Raw genomic sequence first — 21,540 nt, forward strand, 5'->3', positions numbered from 1 at the left:
AACTGAAGAGGCACTTCCAAGTAGATGATATACAGTCAATCAACAAATATATGAAAAAATGTTCAACATCTCTAGCAATTAGAGAAATGCAAATCAAAACTACTCTAAGATTTCATCTCACTCCAGTCAGAATGGCAGCTATGAGGAATACAAAAAAACAAAGTGTTGGCAAGGATGTGAGAAAAAAGGCACACTCATACATTGCTAGTGGGACTGCAAATTGGTACAGCCAATATGGAAAGCATTATAGAGATTCCTTGGAAAACTGGGAATGGAATTACCATTTGATCCAGCTATCCTACTCCTCGGTCTTTACCCAAAGGACTTAAAAACAGCATACTACAAGGACACAGCCACATCAATGTTTATAGCAGTACAATTCACAATAGCTAAACTGTGGAACTAACCTAGATGCCCTTCAGTGGATGAATGGATAACAAAAATGTGGTATTTATGCACAATGGAATACTATTCAGTATTAAAAGAGAATAACATCATGGCATTTGCAGGTAAATGGATGGAGTTGGAGAATATAATGCCAAGTGAAGTTAGCCAATCCCCCAAAACCAAAGCCAAATGTTTTTTCTGATATAAGGAGGCTGATTCATAAAAGGGTTGTGGGGGGTGTGGAGCATGGGTGGATTAGACAACTCTAGATATAAAGCAAAGGGGAGGGAGGGAAAGCGGGAGTATGGGGGTAGGAAAGAAGGTGTAATGAGATGGGCATCATTACTCTTAAGTCATGTATGACAACATGATGGTGTGACTCTACTTTGTATACAACCAGAGATATGAAAAATTGTGCTCTATATGTGTAATATGAATTGTAATGCATTTTGCTGTCATACATAACAAATTAGAATAAAAAGGTATATAATTATTTTAAACTGTAGGTATTTATTAATATGTAAGAATTTTTGAGTTATGTAAGTCAACTTCCTCCCTTGAAAAGATGAGGAAGTTGAGAACAAGAGAGGAGCTGAGTTTGAATCTTTATTCTAGGTAGCTAGTCATTTGTAAAACAGAAATAAAGTATTGTTAATTGGGTCCCCAGAGCCAATGTCTTCACTGTAACAACTGTCTCTTGATAATTTTGTTGATTGCCTTAGGATTCAGATGGGATTTTGACAGATGGCTTGTTTAGTGTAATGTCTCTTAAGAATGCTACCTGAGAGGGCTGAGGTTGTGGCTCAGTGGTAGAGCACTCGCCTAGCATGTACAAGGCCTTGGATTTGATCCTCAGCACCAAATAAAAGTAAATAAAATAAAGATATTGTGTCCAACTACAACTAAAAAATAAATATTAAAAAAAAAGAATGCTACCTGAGAGTGATAATAGTGGACATATCTCAGGTAGCGCTTACTGTGTCATGCATTGTTTCCAGGGCTTTCCCTTGTTAACTCATTTAGTGTTTATTAGAGCCCTAGAACATAAAAATTATTATTTTTATTATTGGTATTGTTATTATTGTTTGCTTCAGAAACTGTACTTTTGATCATTATTTATTCATATGTAATGAACAAGTCAAAAATAAAAGTAATATACACGTGTTACAAAAATATAAATAGTATAGATATCATATTTGTCAAATGCAGTCACCTTTTAGATGTTTCTGAGCATGCAGAGATAAATATATAAATAAGTGTGTGGTTTTCCTTCATATTTAAAATAAAATGATACCATATAACAAATATTGTTCTTTATCTTTTTTAAAATTTGTTTTTTTTAGATATACATGACAGTAGAAAGTATTTTGACATACATACATACATGGAGTATAACTTCCCTTTCTTGTGGTTGTACATGATGTGGAGTTACACTGGTCATGTATTCATATATGAGCATAGGAAAGTTATGTCAGATTCATTCCACTGTCTTTCCTATTTTTTTAGCTTTATTCTTACCAATTCTTAAAGAATACGTTTTTATTTCTCTAAACATAGATCTTCACTCTTCCTTTTAATGGCTATATTCCACTGTGTTGGTATATAAGCGTTAAGTATTCTATTGATGGGCTTGTGGGTATTTTCAGTTTCTTTCATGTATGCATGCTTACTTTGATGAATAATTCTTCTTAATGAAGTTCTAGAAGGGGAGTCAAAGATACATGCTGTTTTACACTTACTATAGATAATGCCAAATCACCTGTCTTTCAAAACTGTGCCAATTTATATTTATATCAAGTATGTATTGGGAATTTTCTACTCTCTTACTAGCATTTAATAGTCTTTCTTTTGATTTTTACCAAAAATGAAATCATTGTTTTGAAATTGCATTCTGTTAATACTGAATAAAGCTAAACATCTTTAAGTATTTTATTGACCATTTATTTTCTTTCTATAAATTGCATATTAATAGCTTGTTGTCACCTTGTAAATTTTAAAATTTGATGTGTAGGAACTCTTTTCTGGATGTCCGTAGTTATTAACAACAACTAATGTTTATTGAGAGCTTATCTGTGTCAGGCACTGTCATAATTATTTAAATGTATTATGCATTTAATTATTCCAAGAAGCCATGCATGGCCTCTCATTAGGCAATGAGAGGTTAAATAATTTGCCAAAATAGCTAAGAAATTAAGAGCAGGGATTCAAACTCAGGCAGTGTGACTCATGCTGTTAACCATCATGCTAACCTTGTGTTTGATGCTGAGAATCATAATTGTTACATTTAATGAGTCATTTTCATGCATTGCTTTATGTAATCTTCATGATTAACCAATAGGTTCTATTATTATTTTTATTTTATAGATGAGGAAACCAAGACTTAAGAAGTTGATTCCTCAGTTAGTATAAGATTGAAACTTCAGTGTAATTTATCAGCTTCAAAATCTTTTTCTTTACCACTCTGCCATCTCCCCTGCACTCATTTTTTTCCATCTACTTTTGGTACATTTTCTCAGGAACCTTAAGGGTGCCATTAAAAGGGTGGAGGGAGATTATGAAAAGGAAAACCATAGGTAATGTGAGAGGAGAATTTGAATCAGTGTAACCTCAGAGTCTCTGGCAGCTAGTTTTCAGTGAGGTAACAGTGCAATTAGATATTCTAGAAGTGAACTGTATTATTTTTCAGTTTATATGTTAAGGTTACTAGGGCTGGGAATGTAGATCAGGGCAGAGCCCTTGCCTAGAGTATTTCCTAAAACCCCTTATTTCACTCTGCAACTTTTCAAATGATTTTATTTATATATATATATACACACACACACACACACACACACACACATATATATTTTTTTCTTGTATGTTTTTTAATCACTGCTTTGTACAGACATTATTTAATTTACTCAGTCGTCTTCATCAAACATAAGACCTTGGTTGTCTCTATTATCTGTGTTTATGTTCACATAAAAGTGACTCAGAAAATTTTGTGAATTAAAGGTGTTATATACCTGGGAAGATTGAGGCAGGAGGATTGCACGTTTGAGGTCACCTGGACAACTTAAAAAGAGCCTGTCTCAGAATTTAAAAAAGTAAACATGAAGTTTCCTCTTGAGAGGGGGAAAATGTGCTGCCTAGTTCTTACGAGGAAGAACTCACCAAAGCCCAGTCTCTCTAAATAAGCTTCTTTGTCAGCTCTGCTTTTACTATTTTATTGCATACTTTTCTACATGAAACAAGACTGATTTTTTAGAATTTATTCATGTGAAATAAATTTATTCATGTATTGCATATTTTCAACTCGACATATTTATTCTCTGAAGATTTAAAGCTCCTTCCAATTCTGTTAGTTTATGTTGTGAGTTTCTCTCTTGTCTTTCCTCCTTATTAATCTAGTAAATTCATAGGAGCCCATATTTTACTAAAATCCTCTAGTTTAAATGAAGCATCTACCATTTGGAAAAAAATGGAGCTAGTTTAGATCTTTCATTTGTTTACAAAAATTGTACGATAGAGAAATATTAAGAAAAAAGTATAAATTATCCTCAATTTTCCAATGGAGCCTTGTTGACATTTTATGTGCTATTTATAATTTCTATTCCCTAAATACACAAGGCATCAATTCAAGATGAATTGTATTGGGCACTGAAAAACAGAAGGAAGGACCAAGGGGAGTCTTTGAATTCTCAGCCCCCGTCATAATTTAGGTGGATCATGGTTTACATTAGCGACTGCAGATGGTGTGTGCACTCAAATTGGTAGTGAGCGCATCTGCCATGGTCAGTGGAGGTGAGGTTGTTGGGCTCCTGGGTTGTCCTCTGAGCCTTTGGCATTTGCTTTCCCTCTCCATGCTTCACCTTTTTTTCATGTTTCTGGTGTGAGTACTATTCTCTCTCCTAAATTTGTCACTAGACCTTACTGATGATGCCAATAGGGTAATGTCCTTCAAAAAATAAATGTGTACTAAATCAATCTTGGGCATAAAATAGACCCCCCCAAAATGTGTGTGATTATACAAGAGATTGAACAAAAGTGCTGAAAGAAAAACTTTCTATAGGAATAGGGTAATGGCATTGAATTTATTGATGTTTATGTTGATTTCCTTATTGACTGATTTCAGTTTCTTTTTAAAAAACATTTGGTTGTTTTGTTCTCATATTTAAAACTATGATGATAAAATTCTATAACATAGTGTCTATTGCTTGAAGCTGCTGCTGCATTGAAAAATTAGTGTACCTCAGAGCCTCTGGAAGCTAGTTTTCAGTGCAATTAGATTATTCTAGAAGTGAATTGTATTATTTTTCAGTTTATATGTTAAGTTTATATGTGTAGGGCTGAGAATGTAGATCAGTGGCAAAGCCCTTGCCTAGTACATGTGAGGTCCTGGGTTCAATCCTTAGTAACATATACACATATACCACCACCACCACCACCACCACCACCACCACCACACACACACACACACACACACACACACACACACACAATAAATAAATTAAATTAAATAAAGAAAAGGAAAAAAGAATACATTCACTACAATAATCCACATAAAAACATATCACAGAAAGCAAGACTAGAGGAAGAAAATCCCTTTTTTTCTGTTAGTCCATAAATGTTTTTTTCTAATTTGAAAGTTGTTCATAAACTTGTTATTGAAAAGCTCTTTTCAAAAAATAAGATATATTTTGTAATTGTTAAACCATTAGGAAAAATACCTTTGACTCAATGTTCTTACAATTAGATTATTCTAGAAAGATAATCTTGAATTATTGTTCTTATTTTTTGTATGACTTTTCACTTCTTTTGATAGAAAAATCAACAGTTTCCTTAGTAATTATTAATATGGAAGTAAACTGTATTATTTTTCAGTTTGTATTTACTTATCCTTTTCTGTATGTTAGTCATATTTTTGTTTGAAAATGCCTTTGTATTTTGTTTAAATCTTTGTCTTGATGGAATGACTTGATGAATTCACAATGTTTATGGTATGCAAAGCTCAAAAAGCCACAAGAAGTGTAGAGCCAGACTGAGATTCTTAGTTTTTTTTTTTTTTGACCTAATATGGAAACTCTTTGGATTAATTGTATCTTTTGTATTGAAATATGAAGAGTAGTATAGCTCTTTCTTAATTTTCTTTCTAAGTGACAGTACAATGTGAGACTGGAGTCTGCCTGGAGTGGATAGACCTAGATTTGAATTCAGCACTTGCTTGTTTAGTGTTGGGAGAGTGGCTTGAATTCTGAAATGGTTTCCTCATTGGTGAAGGGTGGGTAGTAATACTTAACCCACTTCATGTCTGAGTAAGATAAGGATTCAGTGAAGTAATAGTGAGATGCCTGGCAATAGTGAGTACATGATACATACTCTTTCCTCTGTCTCTTCTCTTTGTAAAATCATAGAACACCAGAAATTTGCCTCTTTAAATCTTATATGTAAGGTGAATTCTTATTAATGTTAAGCCCGGATGAAGATGTAGTGCTTTATTTTTGTTTGATTTATAAGAGGCAGAATTGATATTTTACAAACACTAAGCAAGATTTAAAATTCTATGTAAACTATATTTGTAGTTTCAATTTTTACCCATAATGCATGAAATTTTTTTTGACAATTTCTGAGCTTCCATCATCTGTAATTTTTAAAGATTTTGGATTATTTAAAGAGATCAGTCCAATAGCAGAAATATTTGTTTTTTGGGCTGAATAATGCTAAATTTGGGTTAATGCAGTTATTTATGTGAGTATGCTGAGGACCCAAACTCAAAAGAATGTCTTTAGATATCCACAACTTTGATATATACAACTGAGCTAAAATTAAGCCATTTGTAAGGGCATGATTTAGACCATCAAAAAAACTGGAGAAAATGTTTTGAAAAATCATTTTCAAATCCCTGTGTTCTTTAAAAGTGATTTCTCTAGCCAGGCGCAGTGGTGCATGCCTGTCATCACAGCAGCTTGGGAGGCTGAGTCAGGAGGATTTCGAGTTCAAAGCCAGCCTCAGCAATGGTGAAGCACTAAGCAACTCAGTGAGACCTTCTCTCTAAATAAAATACAAAATAGGACTGTCTCAGTGGTCGAATGCCCCTGAGTTCAATCCCTGATACCAAAAACAAACAAACAAAAAAAGATTTTTCTGATGAGGTTCTCTCAATATGGTCTAGTCATGTATTTTTTCCCCCATATCCTGAAACTGAGAAGGAAATTTTCATGCTGGAGACTTTAGGAAGCTTGTTGAGCCCTTATGAATAATTAGCAGCTGCTAATTATTATTATTTTTCCATTTGAGGGATGAATTTTATTTTTGAAAATGTCAGTCTCACTTATGCATGGTAGGTGTGGAACCCCAGGTCTTTGCAAATGTTATTGCTGTTGGTTAAATGGATTTGTCAATCTTTAGTTTCTAAAATAAGTTAGAAGGTTTTGGAGCTATGACTGAGACAGGCATTGGAGATTATCTTTGTTGTCTAGAGTTCTACATCTGCTCTGAGTTTTATTTCCCCTTTTAGTTCTATTTAGTCAAGAGTCTGAATTATATGTATAGTGACATGGGACATTATATTTGTTTTAAAATTCTGATTTTTATCAGAAAGTCTTAAGAATTACCATCAAGTTATGATCTTCTTTTCATTAACTGTATTTATCATAACTTTTAATTCATATCTGCACGTACTTATTCATAGATATGTGCATTTTCCTGTGCAAGTAATTAATAGTTTCAAAGAGGCTAGCTCTAGCTTGAGTGTATAGGGACTATTTTTCTCACTTTGGCATAGAAATTATATTGCCATGAAAAAATTGTATTCTCAAATCTATCCCTTAATCCCTATTTCAGAAATTCTGCATAGACTTTGCTAATTAAATCTCCATCTTGCTTATTAGATACAGGTGTGAATGAAGCAAGACTGAGACTTGTTTTGGCACTGGGGATTGAACCCAGGGGCACTTAACTACTGAGCAACATCCCCAGCCTTTTTTTTTTTTTTTAATAAGAGACAGGATCTCTCTGAGTTGCTTAAGGCCTCACTATGGCTTTGGACTCACAATCCTCCTGCCTCATCCTCCTGTGGGATTACAGGCATGTGCTACCATGCCTGGCAAGATTGAAACATTTTAAATCTTAAAATGTGGCCTGCATTACCACTGCAGTGCGGTGCAATGAAACATTCACAACCCTCAGTGGATAGTACAGAAAGTGAGAGTGAGCATGAAGTGTGATCTTTATCACCTGTGTAAGCAGTGTAGTGCATCCTTTACAATCCACAGTGGATAGTACAGAAAGTGAGAGTGAGCATTTAGAAACTTACAGGAATTTGATAGAATAATTGCATGTCTATTAATTTTTGTAATATAGAATTTGAGTTTGGATTTTTCAGATATTTTAAAATTCATTCTTAATTTTTTAATGAAAGCATTCACCTTGAGACTGATCATCACTACAGTTGATAAATGTGTAATTTCATGACTAGAAGTTTAATTTTGGTAATGGAAAGATCTGAATTGTCATGTGATTCCATCTTGTACTTAGTGAAGTCAAGATCTTGCTGCACCACAAATTTTCCAAAGGCTAAATGAGGCTGGATTGGCCACTTTTTCGTTTTGTTTTTGGTATCAGAGATTGAACCCTGGGGTGCTTTACCCTTGTTTATATTTTATTTAGATACAGGATTTCACTGAGTTGCTCACAGCATATGTTGCTGAGCCTAGTTTTGAACTCATGATCCTCCTGACCTATGTTTACCAGCCACTGGAATTACAAGTGTGTGCCACTATGCCTGGTCACTTTTTTGTTTTGTTGGGTGAAGGTACTACTCAGTTTTAGGACCTTATAAAACTATGTTGCTCCCAGATTTTATAGGTTGTTTCTGGAAGATTTTGTTTCAAGTACTTTTCATAACACATTATTTCCTCCTATATATTCTTTATCAGATGAAGAGATGAAATTAAAACTTGTTTTCAAGGAAAAATTAGGTTTAATGATTGATTTGACAGGATTGAAGAAAAGGGGAGAATAAAAGATGACTGATCTTTGAGGTGCCATTATCTTGAGAATTGAGATTACCATAACACAGACTGTCCTATTGAGATGTTGAATGTGTTAAAGTTATAGTTGAAACCACTAATGATATTATTACCATAATATCATATAGAGTTTAAACAGACATGTAGGAGATCAATAAGGGACCATGTGAACCAAAAAACTTTCATGCTTCTAAAGTTAGAAGAGATGGTATTAGGAAAAGTAACTGGAAAAGGTAACAGAAAACTTAATAGAAGAACAAGTAAAATCTCAGAAAAGGAAGTAAGGAAAGGAAGAGTTTCATAAAGGAAGAGGTTATTAGATTTAGGGTTCTATACAGTCTAAGATCTCAAAAGAATTTGTGGAAGGAAATAATAGATGTCTTGGGAGAGAGTAGTTCATAGGAGTAGTCATAGTAGGAGCTGGGGTTAAGGGAAGAATTAAACATGATCTATGTTATCTAGTCAGATGATGTGGGCTAGGATTTCACAGTTTAGTAAAGGACACAGGCTTGTTCAAATGTTAATGTCATTGATAATTTCTTCTTTGACCTGTGGATTTTGTAGAAGCACATTGTTATCTTTCCAAATAGAAAGTAGACATTTACAGGTCTTTAATTGAATTCCATTATGGCTAAAGAACTTTCTATAAGTTTTTAACCCTTGGAAAGTTGAGAATTGTTTTCTGACTCATAATGTATCATGGTGAATGTACTATGCTCATTTTAAAAGAATGCATATTTTGCAGGTGGGAATAGTGTTCTGTAAATGTCAATTAGGTCAGGGTGGTTGATAGTTATTATTCAGATCTTCTGTGTACTGATTTTTTTGTTTAGTCGTTCTATCTGTTGCTTAGAGAGCTGTTCACATCTCTAGCTTTTATTTTAGATTTGTTTATTCTCCCTTCAATTTTGTTAGTTTGTGCTTCATGAATTTTCAAGCTCTATTATTACATTATGCACATTGTGTTTCCCTAATAAATGGTTCCCTTGTGTCATTGTGAAATGTTCTTTTTTATCACTGATAAAGCTCTTTTCTCAATATATACTTTATTTGAAATTATGTGATAAGCCAGTTCTTATGCTTATAGTTTGAATGGTATATCTTTTTCCATCTTTTTAGTTTCACCCTATCTTTGATTTCATATTTAAAGTTTGTCTCTTTTAGGCAATATATAGTTGAGTCTTGAATATGTTCTAATAATCTCTGCCTGCTAACCTGAGTGTTTACTTCACTAGCATTTAAAGTGATTGTTGGTGTGGTTGTGTTAGATCTGCCATTTTACTCTTTTCTGTTTGCTCCTTTGTTTTTTGATTTCTCTTTTCAATTTTTGTCTTCTCTTGAGTTAATTGAATTCTTTTTAAAATAAATTTATCTATTTATGTAATTTGGTACATATGACAGCAGAATGCGTTTTGATTCATTGCAGCACAACTTTTCATTCTCTGGTTGTACATAATGTAGCATTGTACCATATGTGCAGCCACACATGTACCTAAGGTGACGATGACCATCGTATACATATGGATGGCAAGTTTTCTGACTTAAGATAACAGTTCCAAATGAGATTGACCAAAAGAATGAAGGACTCCTATGTTTAGTGAGTGAAAGCATTGTCAGCTCTCATAGTCTTCAGGCACTTATTGAGGTTGCTTTGGTGCCTGTCCTTTAGTTTTATCTTATCTCTGAAATGTCAACCCAGAATTCTATATTTACTCTTGTAATCAACAACAAAAAAAATCCTTCAACAAACTTTTCTCAGTGTGACAGTGATGTGCATCTTCTGGGCTTGGTGTACATTGAACATCTGAAAATTTCTCTTTCATTGAATGTGGGAAATTCAGCTATATTTCTTCAAATAAAATTTGAGCCCCATTCTCTTTCTCCTCTCCTTTAGGTATTCTAGTTGTACGTATATTGGGCCATTTGATATAACTAACGAGCTTCTGAGCCTCTATTTATTTCTTAAAAATATTTTCTTTTTCTGTTCTTCTCCTTGGATAATTAAAAAAATTTAGTTGTAGATTGATACAGTACCATTATTTTATGTATTCATTTTTATGTAGTGTTGAGGATCAAACCCAGGGCCTCCTCACACATGCTAGGCAAGCATTCTACCACTGAGCTGTGACCCCAGCCCCTCCTTGGATAATTTTGATTATATATTTTCTAGTTCACTTTTTCTTTCCTATTTCATCTCTGTTTGATTCTTAAGTATAGTGGTTTGTTTGTGTGTCAAGTAATTTTAGATTGTATCCTGAAATGCTATGTCCTGGAGATTCTACATTCTTCTGTTTTTGTCTAGTAAAATTTGCTTGCTTTATTTTGGTGGGTGGTTTTCTTGATTGACTTTGAACAGGAAACTTTGTTTCTTGGGTGGCAGCTCTGGTTGCAGTCCAAACATTTTGTCTTTAGCTGAGCTGCTCTGAGTCTTTCCTGTGCATGCAGGTTTAAGGGGTTGGTCATATGTGATTAGATGGAATTTGAATCTCCTTTCTAGCTTTTAATCTTCTGGAAGTCAGCATGTATGCTTTCCAGCTTCACTTTCTGTCTAGGCCAGAAAGACTATTTTTTGGCTTTACTGCAGGTTCTCAGACTGCTCTTGTGCCCAATGCACAGATTGTACTTGGCCTCAAAATAAACTTCAGTGGCAGATGTTTGTATTGCTTCCTGACTTCCTTACTCCAAGTGAGTGTGAACTTCAAAGTCTGTCTGCCTCTGTTTGCTTTTCCTTTTTGTAGTTGCTTTTTCAGTGTGATTAGGTTTTATAGTTATTTCTTACAAGAGAGAGATTTATCAGCTAGGTTCTTTGTCTTTCTTGAGTGGAAGTTTGGGTTTTAGTTTTGAATTAATTCTAAAAGCAGATTGAGTTATAGTATTGCTACTGTTCTCATTGTGTATTTATAATAAACTAAGATTGCAAGTGGTTTGTGATGTTATATATACAACCACCGAGGAGCAATATTAGGTTCACAAATTTTTTTTGAATATCAATTCTGAGCCAGATACTGAGCAACTGATATAAAGAAGGATGAGCCATTACTTTCAAGGCACTTGAAATCTGGAGGAAACATAAAGGGGAGAACAGTGGGTATTGATCTCTTTGGTTTCCACATGCTAAGCTCAGTCTCTTTCTGTATTTAGCATAACTACTAGGGTTATAACTTGCTTACAAAAAGAAATTTCAAATTTCAAGTATACTTTATTTAGAATTGCTATTATATGAGGGTGTTTTTTTGGTGGGGGGATTTCTTAGATCTTTTTTATCAGCTTAGTTAAAATACCATGTTTGTACTTGTTCCTAGGTTAATTCAATGAACGGTTTGTCTTTATTAATTTGTTGATTCCTTTGCTATTTTCAGAAATACTCTTTTTTTAAAAGAATGTATTTTTAGTTGTCAGTCGATCTTTTTACTTTATTTATTTATATATGGTGCTGAGAATTGAACCCAGGCCTCATACATGCCAGGCAAGTGATCTACCACTGAGCCACAACTCTAGCCCTTTGTAAGTTCTCTTAAAAATAAAAAAGTGCAGAAGAAAGTTAGGGAACTGTTTGAATACCATAAAAAATTCCTGATAATTGTTCAAGCAGGAGAATTTAAAAATTACTGTTCTTTGTGCATAGACTTCTAAGGGGGGAAATATGTAACTGACTGGAAACTAGAGAGATAATCACAGGAGCACTCTTTTTCTTAGCATCCTTAGTGTTCTAACTGGACAACAAATGAAGTTCACTTTATTGTACTCAGAAGCAGGGCTGTGAGAAATGATTGTGGTGGATTTTGTTTTCAGTGTATTTAGTGTTGTGAAGCTTGTCTGGGCCAATAAATATGTTTAGTAAGCCAGAAGTATGTGTGTTAGTCAACGTTCATCACAGTGACATAGTACCTCAGATAATCAGCCCATAAGAAGGAAAGGCTTATTGTGGCTCATGGTTTCAGTTTTGTGGTTTCTTGGCCCCATTGCCTTTGGGCCTGCAGCAGAAGGGCACATCATAGTGAGGAGCATGTGGTGAAGGAAGCTACACACCTCATATGTGGCCAGAAAGCAAAGGGAGAGAGATGGAGGAGCCAAGGTCTCAATATCCCCTTCAAAGGTATGCTTCCAGTGACATAACTTCCTCCTTCCTCCATTAGGGGCTCCATCTGTAATGTTCTTACTACCTCCCAGTAACACGATGGGCTGGGGACCAAGCTTTTAACACCTGGGAGTTTGAGAGACTTTTCAGATTCAAACTATAATAGTATGTAAGTAATCAAAGGTAGAGTTCTAATAAGGGAGAGGCACTCATGAAGGAGGATATCACCATGATGAAGTCATTGACTTAAAAGTGATGGTTATATCTGAGAACAGAAGGAAAGTTAGAGGATATAAAAGGAAATGAAGAAATCTGGGAACATCATGTGACAAAATTATAAAGTTTTTTTATTATTTCTTTTTCTAACCCAGAACTTTTTAGAAAAGTCAACTGAAAGAGAAACTCGTCAAGAATATGCTTTGGCTATGATTCAGTGCAAAGTTCTGAAACAGCTGGAGAACCTGGAACAGCAGAAGTATGATGATGAAGATATCAGCGAAGACATCAAATTTCTTTTAGAAAAACTTGGTGAAAGTGTCCAGGACCTTAGGTGTGTTCATATTATTACTTTAAAAAATTCTCATATACTGGATATGTTGGGCTTTGTTTGATTTGCATAGCTTTTTGTTTTATTTTGTTTTTGGCAAGGAGTGGGGGTTCTTACTGTGTTGCCCAGGCTGGCTGTGAACTCTGGGCTCCAGAGATCCCTCCTGCCTCAGTCTCCTGGGGGGTTGGGGCTACAGGTACATATGCTGAGTTGCATAACTTTTTCAGAATCTGAATTGATGGCCAAGTATGAAAATCAAGAGCATTCCCTAAGATATGCTGTCTTCTCTTGAAATATCATTTTTACATGGCAACAGTTGGTTAGAGCTGTGGATTACCTCTTCTCCGTTGAGATTATCATTTTTATTTATAAACAGTGAATGAGAGTGATGTGTACAGTTGGCTAATCTCTATTTTTGTTGTTATAAGGTATAGGATATGAATGTTAAAAATACTATCACTTTTTATACCAACTGGCCCTACATAAAACTAAGTAACTACTTTATTTGAACAGGATACCCCAATCATCTTACTTATCATGCTTTCACTGAATTACCAGTCAATATTTAATGGCTACATTTCTTTTAAGTTTTTACTTGAAAGAAAATCTCAGCATGTCCTGACATTGTCTACTAGCTGACCATGTTAAAAAATATCAGATTATGATGTTTTGAATAATCAAGTTACTGTACACAGAGTGAGTGGTTTCTGAATTAAAGTGCACTGCAGTTTGTTATACATATAGATGTTTTTAATTAATCTATAATGGATTATTTCAGTTAATAAATTACCTCTACATTATTGGTAGTCACATTGTAAAATATTGTACAGATATTTGTGATTTTATTTTTATGATGTATAAATTATCATAGTTTATGATATAGTCTAAAGATATTTTGTTAAAGTACTCTGCTTTTACATATATTCACATTATTATGCCTAGTAGTCTGGCAAACATTAGTATTTCAAGTGTCACAGTAGAAATTCTGATAGATTGAACAGTTTTTTTTCCTAATACATATTCATGTACTTATTGGGATAAGGATTTTGAAAACAAGTGCTCATTTAAATATTTCATGCAGTATTCAAATTTTCAGGAGTGAGTACTTTGATAAAATTTTGATCTTAGTATTTTGAATAAAATTTCATAGAATTCATTAAAGATTATTAAATCTATTTAAACTTTATTTAGTGATAGTTTGTCACTATATATTGTCAGTCTTCATAATTTTTAATCACCAGTGAAGAAATTTGATTATGCTTAATTTTGGAATAACTCAAATTCTTATTGTACACAATATTCATTTAAAAATTTTATAGCTCATTTGATGAATATAGTTCAGAACTTAAATCTGGAAGGTTGGAATGGAGTCCTGTGCACAAATCTGAGAAATTTTGGAGAGAGAATGCTGTGAGGCTAAATGAGAAGAATTATGAACTCTTGAAGTAAGTTTTTATTCCACTTTACATTCTTAACGCCTGTTATTTCAAATCCTCATCAACTTTTGTTTTTGTCATTCTTTAAATCTTACGTATTCTATGGTTTTAGTTTATGTTTTCATGCTGAATAGTTGAATGCCTTTTTATTGTAACATCATCTTTTCTTGGAGAATTACCCATTCGAGTCTTTATTTATTTATTTTTGCATGTTAATGGGAATTCTGTATTCAGAGTATGACTTATTTTTTCATATTCCTTACAACTATATTGTCTCATTCTGCATCAGCTATGTCACTCTCTAATGGTGTTTGGATGAAAAGAAACTCTAAAATTTTTAAAATATTTTTTTTTAGTTGTAGATGAATACAATACCTTCATTTATTTTTATGTGGTGCTGAGGATCTAACTCAGTGCCTCACATGTGCTAGCAAAGTGCTCTACCACTGAGCTACATCCCCAGCCCCAAAGCTCTAAATTTTAATGTGGCTCAATTTATTAATCTTTCCCTAAGATATATGTCCTATGTCTTGGTTAAGAAGGTTTTGCCTACTTAAGTTCATGAAGCTTCCTTTTTATGTTAATTTATAGAGGCTTTATTATTTTACCTCTTAACATTTAGAAGTCCGTCTATCTGGAATTGATTTTTGGGTAAGGTATAAAGTAGAAGTAAAAAATCTGCTCTTTTCCTTATATGGCTATTTAATTGAACTAGCACCCTTTATTGAAAATAACATTTTCTCAGTGTTTTGCAGGCTTATCTTTGTCATGATAAGGTGACCACATATGTGCAGGTATCTTACTGTACAATTTACATATTATATAATTCATCTATTCAAAATGTCGGATTCATTCACAGCTGTGCATGATTATCAACACAGTCAATATTAGAACATTTTCTGAAATAATTCCCATGTCCTTTAGCTATCACCTCTCTATCCACCCATTTACCCAGCTTGAAACAACCACTTCATGTCTCTCTCACATAATCTCACATAAATGGGGTCATATATTTGTACTTTTTATATCTTGCTTCTTTCACTCACCATATGTTCAAGGTTCATGTTGCAGCATTTATCAGTACTTCATTTCTTTTTATGGTTGAGTAATATTCCATTGTATGAATAAGACTACATTTTATTTTGAACTCATCAGTTTATGGATGTTTGGATTGTTTCTACTTTTTGGTTATTATGAATAATAAGACTAGTGATACTTGCTGTAGAAGTTGGTGTGTGGATGTAAAGTTTTTATTTCTCTTGCTTGGGTAGATAACTAGGAGTGTAAATGTTTAGTCATGTGGTAATTTTTCATTTAACCTTTGTGGAACTGCTAGACTATTTTTCCAAAGTGGCTACATGATTATAAAATTATAATAATTTAAAATTGTAATTAAAACTATGATGTAAGATAATAACAATTTATTAAAATAATTTTATTATTAAAATTATAATAGCTATAAAATTATAGATTTCCACCAACAATGTATGAAGTTTCTGATTTTTCTGCCTCTTTACTAAGGTTTATTATTTGACTTTTTGATTCCAGTCATTTTAGTGGATATATAGTGGTAGCTTATTGAGGTTTCTATTTATATTTCCTGATGGCTGATGAGCTCAAAGGTCTTCTCTTATGCTCATTGGCCACCTTATATCTTCTTTGGAGGAGTAGTTATTGAATCCTTGATGTGTATGTATGTATGTGTATACACACACACACACACACACACATATAGGTAAATATTTTGCTTTCTATACATATTTTTATTGATTGTTTTTAGTTATACATAATATCCCTTCCCTCTGCTCTACTAGTCTTTCTGCTGTTTTTTTTTCATTTAGTGTCTTGTGGATGTACATGATAGTGAGATTCACTGTGGCTTATTCATATATGTACGTAGGAAAGTTAGGGGGCTGGAGCTGTGGCTCAGTGGTAGAGCACTTGCCTGTCATGTGTGAGGCACTGGGTTCAATTCTCAGCACTGCATATAAATAAATAAGAGGTCTATCAACAACTAAAAAAAAAAAAAAAGTAGAAAGTCCTAACCCATAGGAAAGTTAGGTTATATTCATTCCACTGTTCTTCCCTTATCCTGTCCCTCCTCCATACCCCCCTCAAGCCCCTACATCTGGTTCATTGATCTTCTGTTCCCCCACTTTTTTCCCTTTCTTTCTCTTTTTTTACTCCCTTATTTTGTATTAGTTTCTGTATATCAGAGAAAACAATTGACCTTTTGACTTTTTGGGTCTGGCTTATTTTACTTAGAATGATAGTCTCCCATTCCATCCACTTACCAGCAAGTCCTTGACTCATATTTTATTGGGTTGCCTTGTTGTTATTTAAGTTGTAAGGTTCTTTATGCAGATGCCCCCTTAATTTATGATACCTACATCTTGATAAATGTAGTATAAGTTAAAAATGCACTTAATATACCTAACTTAAAACATCACAGCAACATAGTTCATTGTACTTTATCAGTTGATTGCCCTTGTGATTTGGCGGAATGATGGATCCTTGCCACTGCTCAGTATCATGGGAGACTAGATTACAAATCAAAACTAAAAGTATGGTTTCTATTGAGTGCATATTTCTTCATACCTTCATTAAGTCAAAAAATTGTAAGTTGAACCACAGGGTATCATCTGAATATTCTGAATATAAGTCCTTGATCAGACATATGATTTACAAGGCATTTTCTCCCTTTTATGTGATTCCTAGCTTTCTTGGTGGTATCCTTTGAAGTGTAAGAGTCTTACTTAGGATTTTGATCAAGTCCAATTTGTTTGTTTGTTTGTTTTGGTTCCTTGTGTTTTTGGTTTTGTGTCAAAGAATCCATTAACAAAATTCAGCTTACAAAGATTTATCCCATGCTTTCTCTAATATTTTTGTGGTTTTAGCTCTTACATGTCGGTCTGTGATTCACTTTTAAGTTATTTTTATATTTGTGTAAGACGAAGGTCCAATTCTTTTGCATGTAGCTGTCTGATTTTTCAGTGTGTTGAAAAGACTGTTCTTTCCCCATTGAATTCTTGGCTCTTTTGGAAAATTTATCTGACTATACACACATGGGTTTATTTCTGGACACTATACTGGTCTATATGGTTTTCCTGATGCCAGTAGCACACTGTCTGGATCACTGCAGCTTTATAGTAAGTTTTGAAACGAGACATGACTTTGATTTTTTTTTCTTTTTAAAAAATGAGTTCATCTTATTTAATCAATCTCTAAGTAATAGGCATTTAGATTTATTGCCAGATTTGTCTGTTACAAACAATGCACAAATTACCTTACTATAACTTTTTAAGATAGTAGACTTTAATTTTTAGAAAAATTTTAGGTGTACATGAAAATTGAGCAGAAAGTACAGAGCATTCTTACATCCTATCTTAATCCCCACCAGCACAGAGTTTCTTTTGATTTTAACATCTTGCATTAGTGTGGCACATTTATTATAGTTGATAAGCTAGCATTTGATGCATTATTTATTTATTTATTTATTTTTAAATTTATATGACAGTGGAATGCATTACAATTCTTATTACACATATAGAGCCACAATTTTTCATATCTCTGGTTGTACACACAGTATATTCACACAAATTCATGTCTTTATACATGTACTTTGGATAATAATGATCATCACATTCCACCCTCATTAATAACCCCACGCCTCCTCCCCACCCCTCCAACCCCTCTGCCCTATCTAGAGTTCGTTATTAACTGAAATACATTTGTTACCTTGGGGTTCACTTTTTGCATTGTACATTTCTATAAGTTTTTTAAAAAAAATTATTCTAATTAGTTATACATGACAGTAGAATATGTTTTGACACATTGTAAACAAATAGAACACAGCTTTTCATTCCTCTGGCTGATGGTGCAGAGTAACACCCATAGTATAATCATACATGTACGTAGGGTAATAGTATTTGTCTTATTCCACTGTCCTTTCCATCCCCACAACTCCTTCCCTCCCTTCACTCCCCTCTGCATAATCCATAGTTTCTTCATTCTTCCCAACCCCTCCACCCCACTATGGATTAACATTTACTTATCAGAGAAAACTTTTGACTTGTTTTTTTGTGTTTGGCTTATTTTGCTTAGCATGGTATTCTTCAGCTCTATCCATTTACCTGAAAATGCTATGATTTCATTCTTTTTTAAAGCTGAGTAATATTCAGTTGACTATATTTGTGTGGGTCCACTTCTGAATTTTCTTATCTGTTCCATTGATCTAGTTGTGTATTCATTTGTAAATACCATACTGTACTTGACTATTATAACTTTAGTGTAAGTCTTGAAATTAGTAGTGTCAGTCCTATGATTTTGTTGTTCTTCATTATTGCACTGGCCATTCTGAGTCTTTTGCCTCTCCCTAACTAAATATATGGAAACAAGATTTAATTTGTTAATATCCACAAAATAACTCAGCTGAATTTTTACTGGAATTGCATTGTGTCTATAGATCAAGTTGAGAAGAATTGACATTTTCACATTATTGAGTCTTGTTACTTATGTACATAGAATCTCTTTGTTTATTTAGATTTTCTTTAATTTATTTGATTTGTCTATCTCATGTAGATCTTTTACACATTTTGTTGGATTTATACCTAAGTATTTTATTTTTGGGTGCTGTTAATTTCAAATTCCAATTGTTCATTGATGGTGTATAGGAAAACTGTTAAGTATTAACCTTATATTCTGTATCTTTGCTATAATTTCCTTTTTGGCTTTTTATTAAACACTAGCTGCACTTCCAATATGACAGCAAATATGAGTGGCAAGACAGGATATCCCTCCTGATCTTATGGGGAAACATCTAGTGTCTCACCATTCAGTATGATTTAGTTGTAGATTTTTTTTGTACTTCTGCTTTATCAAGAAAGTTTCCTTTTATTCCTAACTTATTGAGAATAATTTTTTAAAATCATGAATAGGTGTTGAATTTTTTTTTTAAAGAGAGAGTGAGAGAGGAGAGAAAGAGAGAGAGAGAGAGAGAGAGAGAGAGAGAGAGAGAGAATTTTTAATATTTATTTTTTAGTTCTCGGTGGACACAACATTTTTGTTGGTATGTGGTGCTGAGGATCGAACCCGGGCCGCACGCATGCCAGGCGAGCGCGCTACCGCTTGAGCCACATCCCCAGCCCCCTAGGTATTGAATTTTGTCAAATGATGTTTTTATACCTACTGATGATATCATGTGATTTTTCTTTTTTAGCCTGTTGAATATGATGGATGACTTTAATTTATTCTCAAATATTAAATCAGATTTGCATTCTTGGAATCAGTCCTGCTTGGTCATGGTGCATAATTCTTTTTATACTGTTGGATTTGATTTTGTTAGTATTTGTTGAGGGTTTTTGCATCTATGCTAATGAGAGATAGATAGTACTCTGTAATTTTCCTTTCTTGTGATTCTGTATCTGATTTTGGGATTATGGTAATGATGGTCTCATAGAATGATTTAAAAAGTATTCCTTCTCCTTCTATTTTCTATAATATTTTATAGAAAAGTGATGTCATTTTCTCTTTAAATGTTTGCCAGAATTAACTCCTGAAACTGTCTGGGCCTATTGTTTGCTGTTTTATAAGGTTATTCAGTCTCCATTGAATTTGTATAATAGATACAGGAAATTTTAGATTAGCCCCTAGGAGGACTTTTTTTTTCTCTCAAGCCAGCCACTGCTTAAATCTTCTGCAGTTATTCAGTTATACTTGAAATATTCCTGCAAGTTGATGGAGCCAGCAGTAGCTTCTGCTCTCAATAAGCTTTGATTCTCTATATTTACCTGTCTCTCTAGTTCACATGGTAATAGTGTACATTTAGAACTCAGTTGTCTGATGAATTTAAGAAGAGTTTATTTTCAAGCTTTTTAGTTGTTGGGGGGAAGGGAGTAATAACTTCCAAGTTGTTTATATGTTGAATGGGAAACTAGAAGCCTATTAATTTTCTAGATAGTTTTGGCTGTTCTTGGTTCCTTGCCATTTCTTATGAATTTTAGAATCCCTTTATTAAATTCTATGAAGAAGCCAGTAGGAGGGCTGAGATTGTGTGAGGCCCTGGGTTTGATCCTCAGCACCATATAAAAATAACTAAATAAAATAAAGACATTGTGTCCAACTACAACTAAAAAATAAATATTTTTTAAAAAAGAAACCAGTTGTAATTCTAACAGAGATTGTGTTGAAGCTATAAATAATTTTTAACTATTTAAATATAGACTCTGAATAAGTTTTTTTCTGTTTTTTAGATCATATTTTTTTGACCATGCTTTAAATTTGTAGAGTACAAGTTTTACATTTGTTTTGTCAAATTTGTTTCTAAATATTTTTGCTTTTGACGCTAGTACAAATGGATTTTTTTAAATTTAATTTTCAATCATTCACTGTAAACTTAAGGAAATATATTTGATTTTTATAGGTCAATCTCATATTCTTCAGTCTTTTGGAACTCTTTTTGTTAGTTTAAACAGCTTTTTAATTGAATTTTTGCATTATCTAGTACAAGATTATTATATTTGCAAATAGAGGTGGTTTTACTTTTTATTTTCTGAGTGTATTTCTGTTTCTTGCCTAATTGCTTTGGCTAGAATCACTACTATGCAAATGTCTTTCTGAATTTTTTATTTCATTCCATTATCTCTCTATTCTTATTCCAGTGCTACATTGTGTTAATTTGTCATGCTTTATAGTGAGTCAAGGTCTCTGATAATAAGAGTGTTCCAAATTTGTTGTTTTTCCAAGGTGTCTTGGATTTTGCCTTTTATGTTTCCATATGTATATTAGAATAAGCTTGTCATGTAAATGGTTTTATTGGGATTTTGACTCAGATTGAATCAATAGTTCATTCTAGAAGGAATTGATATTTTAAAAAACTTGCTGGGAGAGGTAGTCCTCTGGTCTATGAACATGGCATATTCCTTAGTTTATGTTGGATTACTTTCAAATAATGTTATGGTATTGATTATATTTCATTAAGTTTATACCAGTGCATTTGGTTTTTTGATGTTTTTACAGATGCCTTTTATAATTTTTCATTTCCTACTTTTCCATGAAACTTTTATGTGCAAGTAGAAATAATTT

At 33.3% G+C, this 21,540-nt stretch overlaps 1 protein-coding gene across 2 annotated transcripts in view; it reads left to right on the plus strand.

Moving 5' to 3' along the window:
• Atp6v1h (ATPase H+ transporting V1 subunit H) overlaps positions 1-21,540 on the plus strand; it is a 101,808-nt gene that overhangs the window by 40,607 nt on the left and 39,661 nt on the right. For both annotated transcript variants that reach the window (XM_026394396.2, XM_026394397.2), the window contains 2 exons: positions 12,846-13,024; positions 14,341-14,466. In XM_026394396.2, coding sequence (XP_026250181.1) covers positions 12,846-13,024; positions 14,341-14,466 — 305 coding nt within the window. The remainder of the gene's footprint in view (positions 1-12,845; positions 13,025-14,340; positions 14,467-21,540) is intronic.

Source organism: Urocitellus parryii, chromosome 7, assembly GCF_045843805.1.
Source record: "Urocitellus parryii isolate mUroPar1 chromosome 7, mUroPar1.hap1, whole genome shotgun sequence".
Taxonomy (NCBI): domain Eukaryota; kingdom Metazoa; phylum Chordata; class Mammalia; order Rodentia; family Sciuridae; genus Urocitellus; species Urocitellus parryii.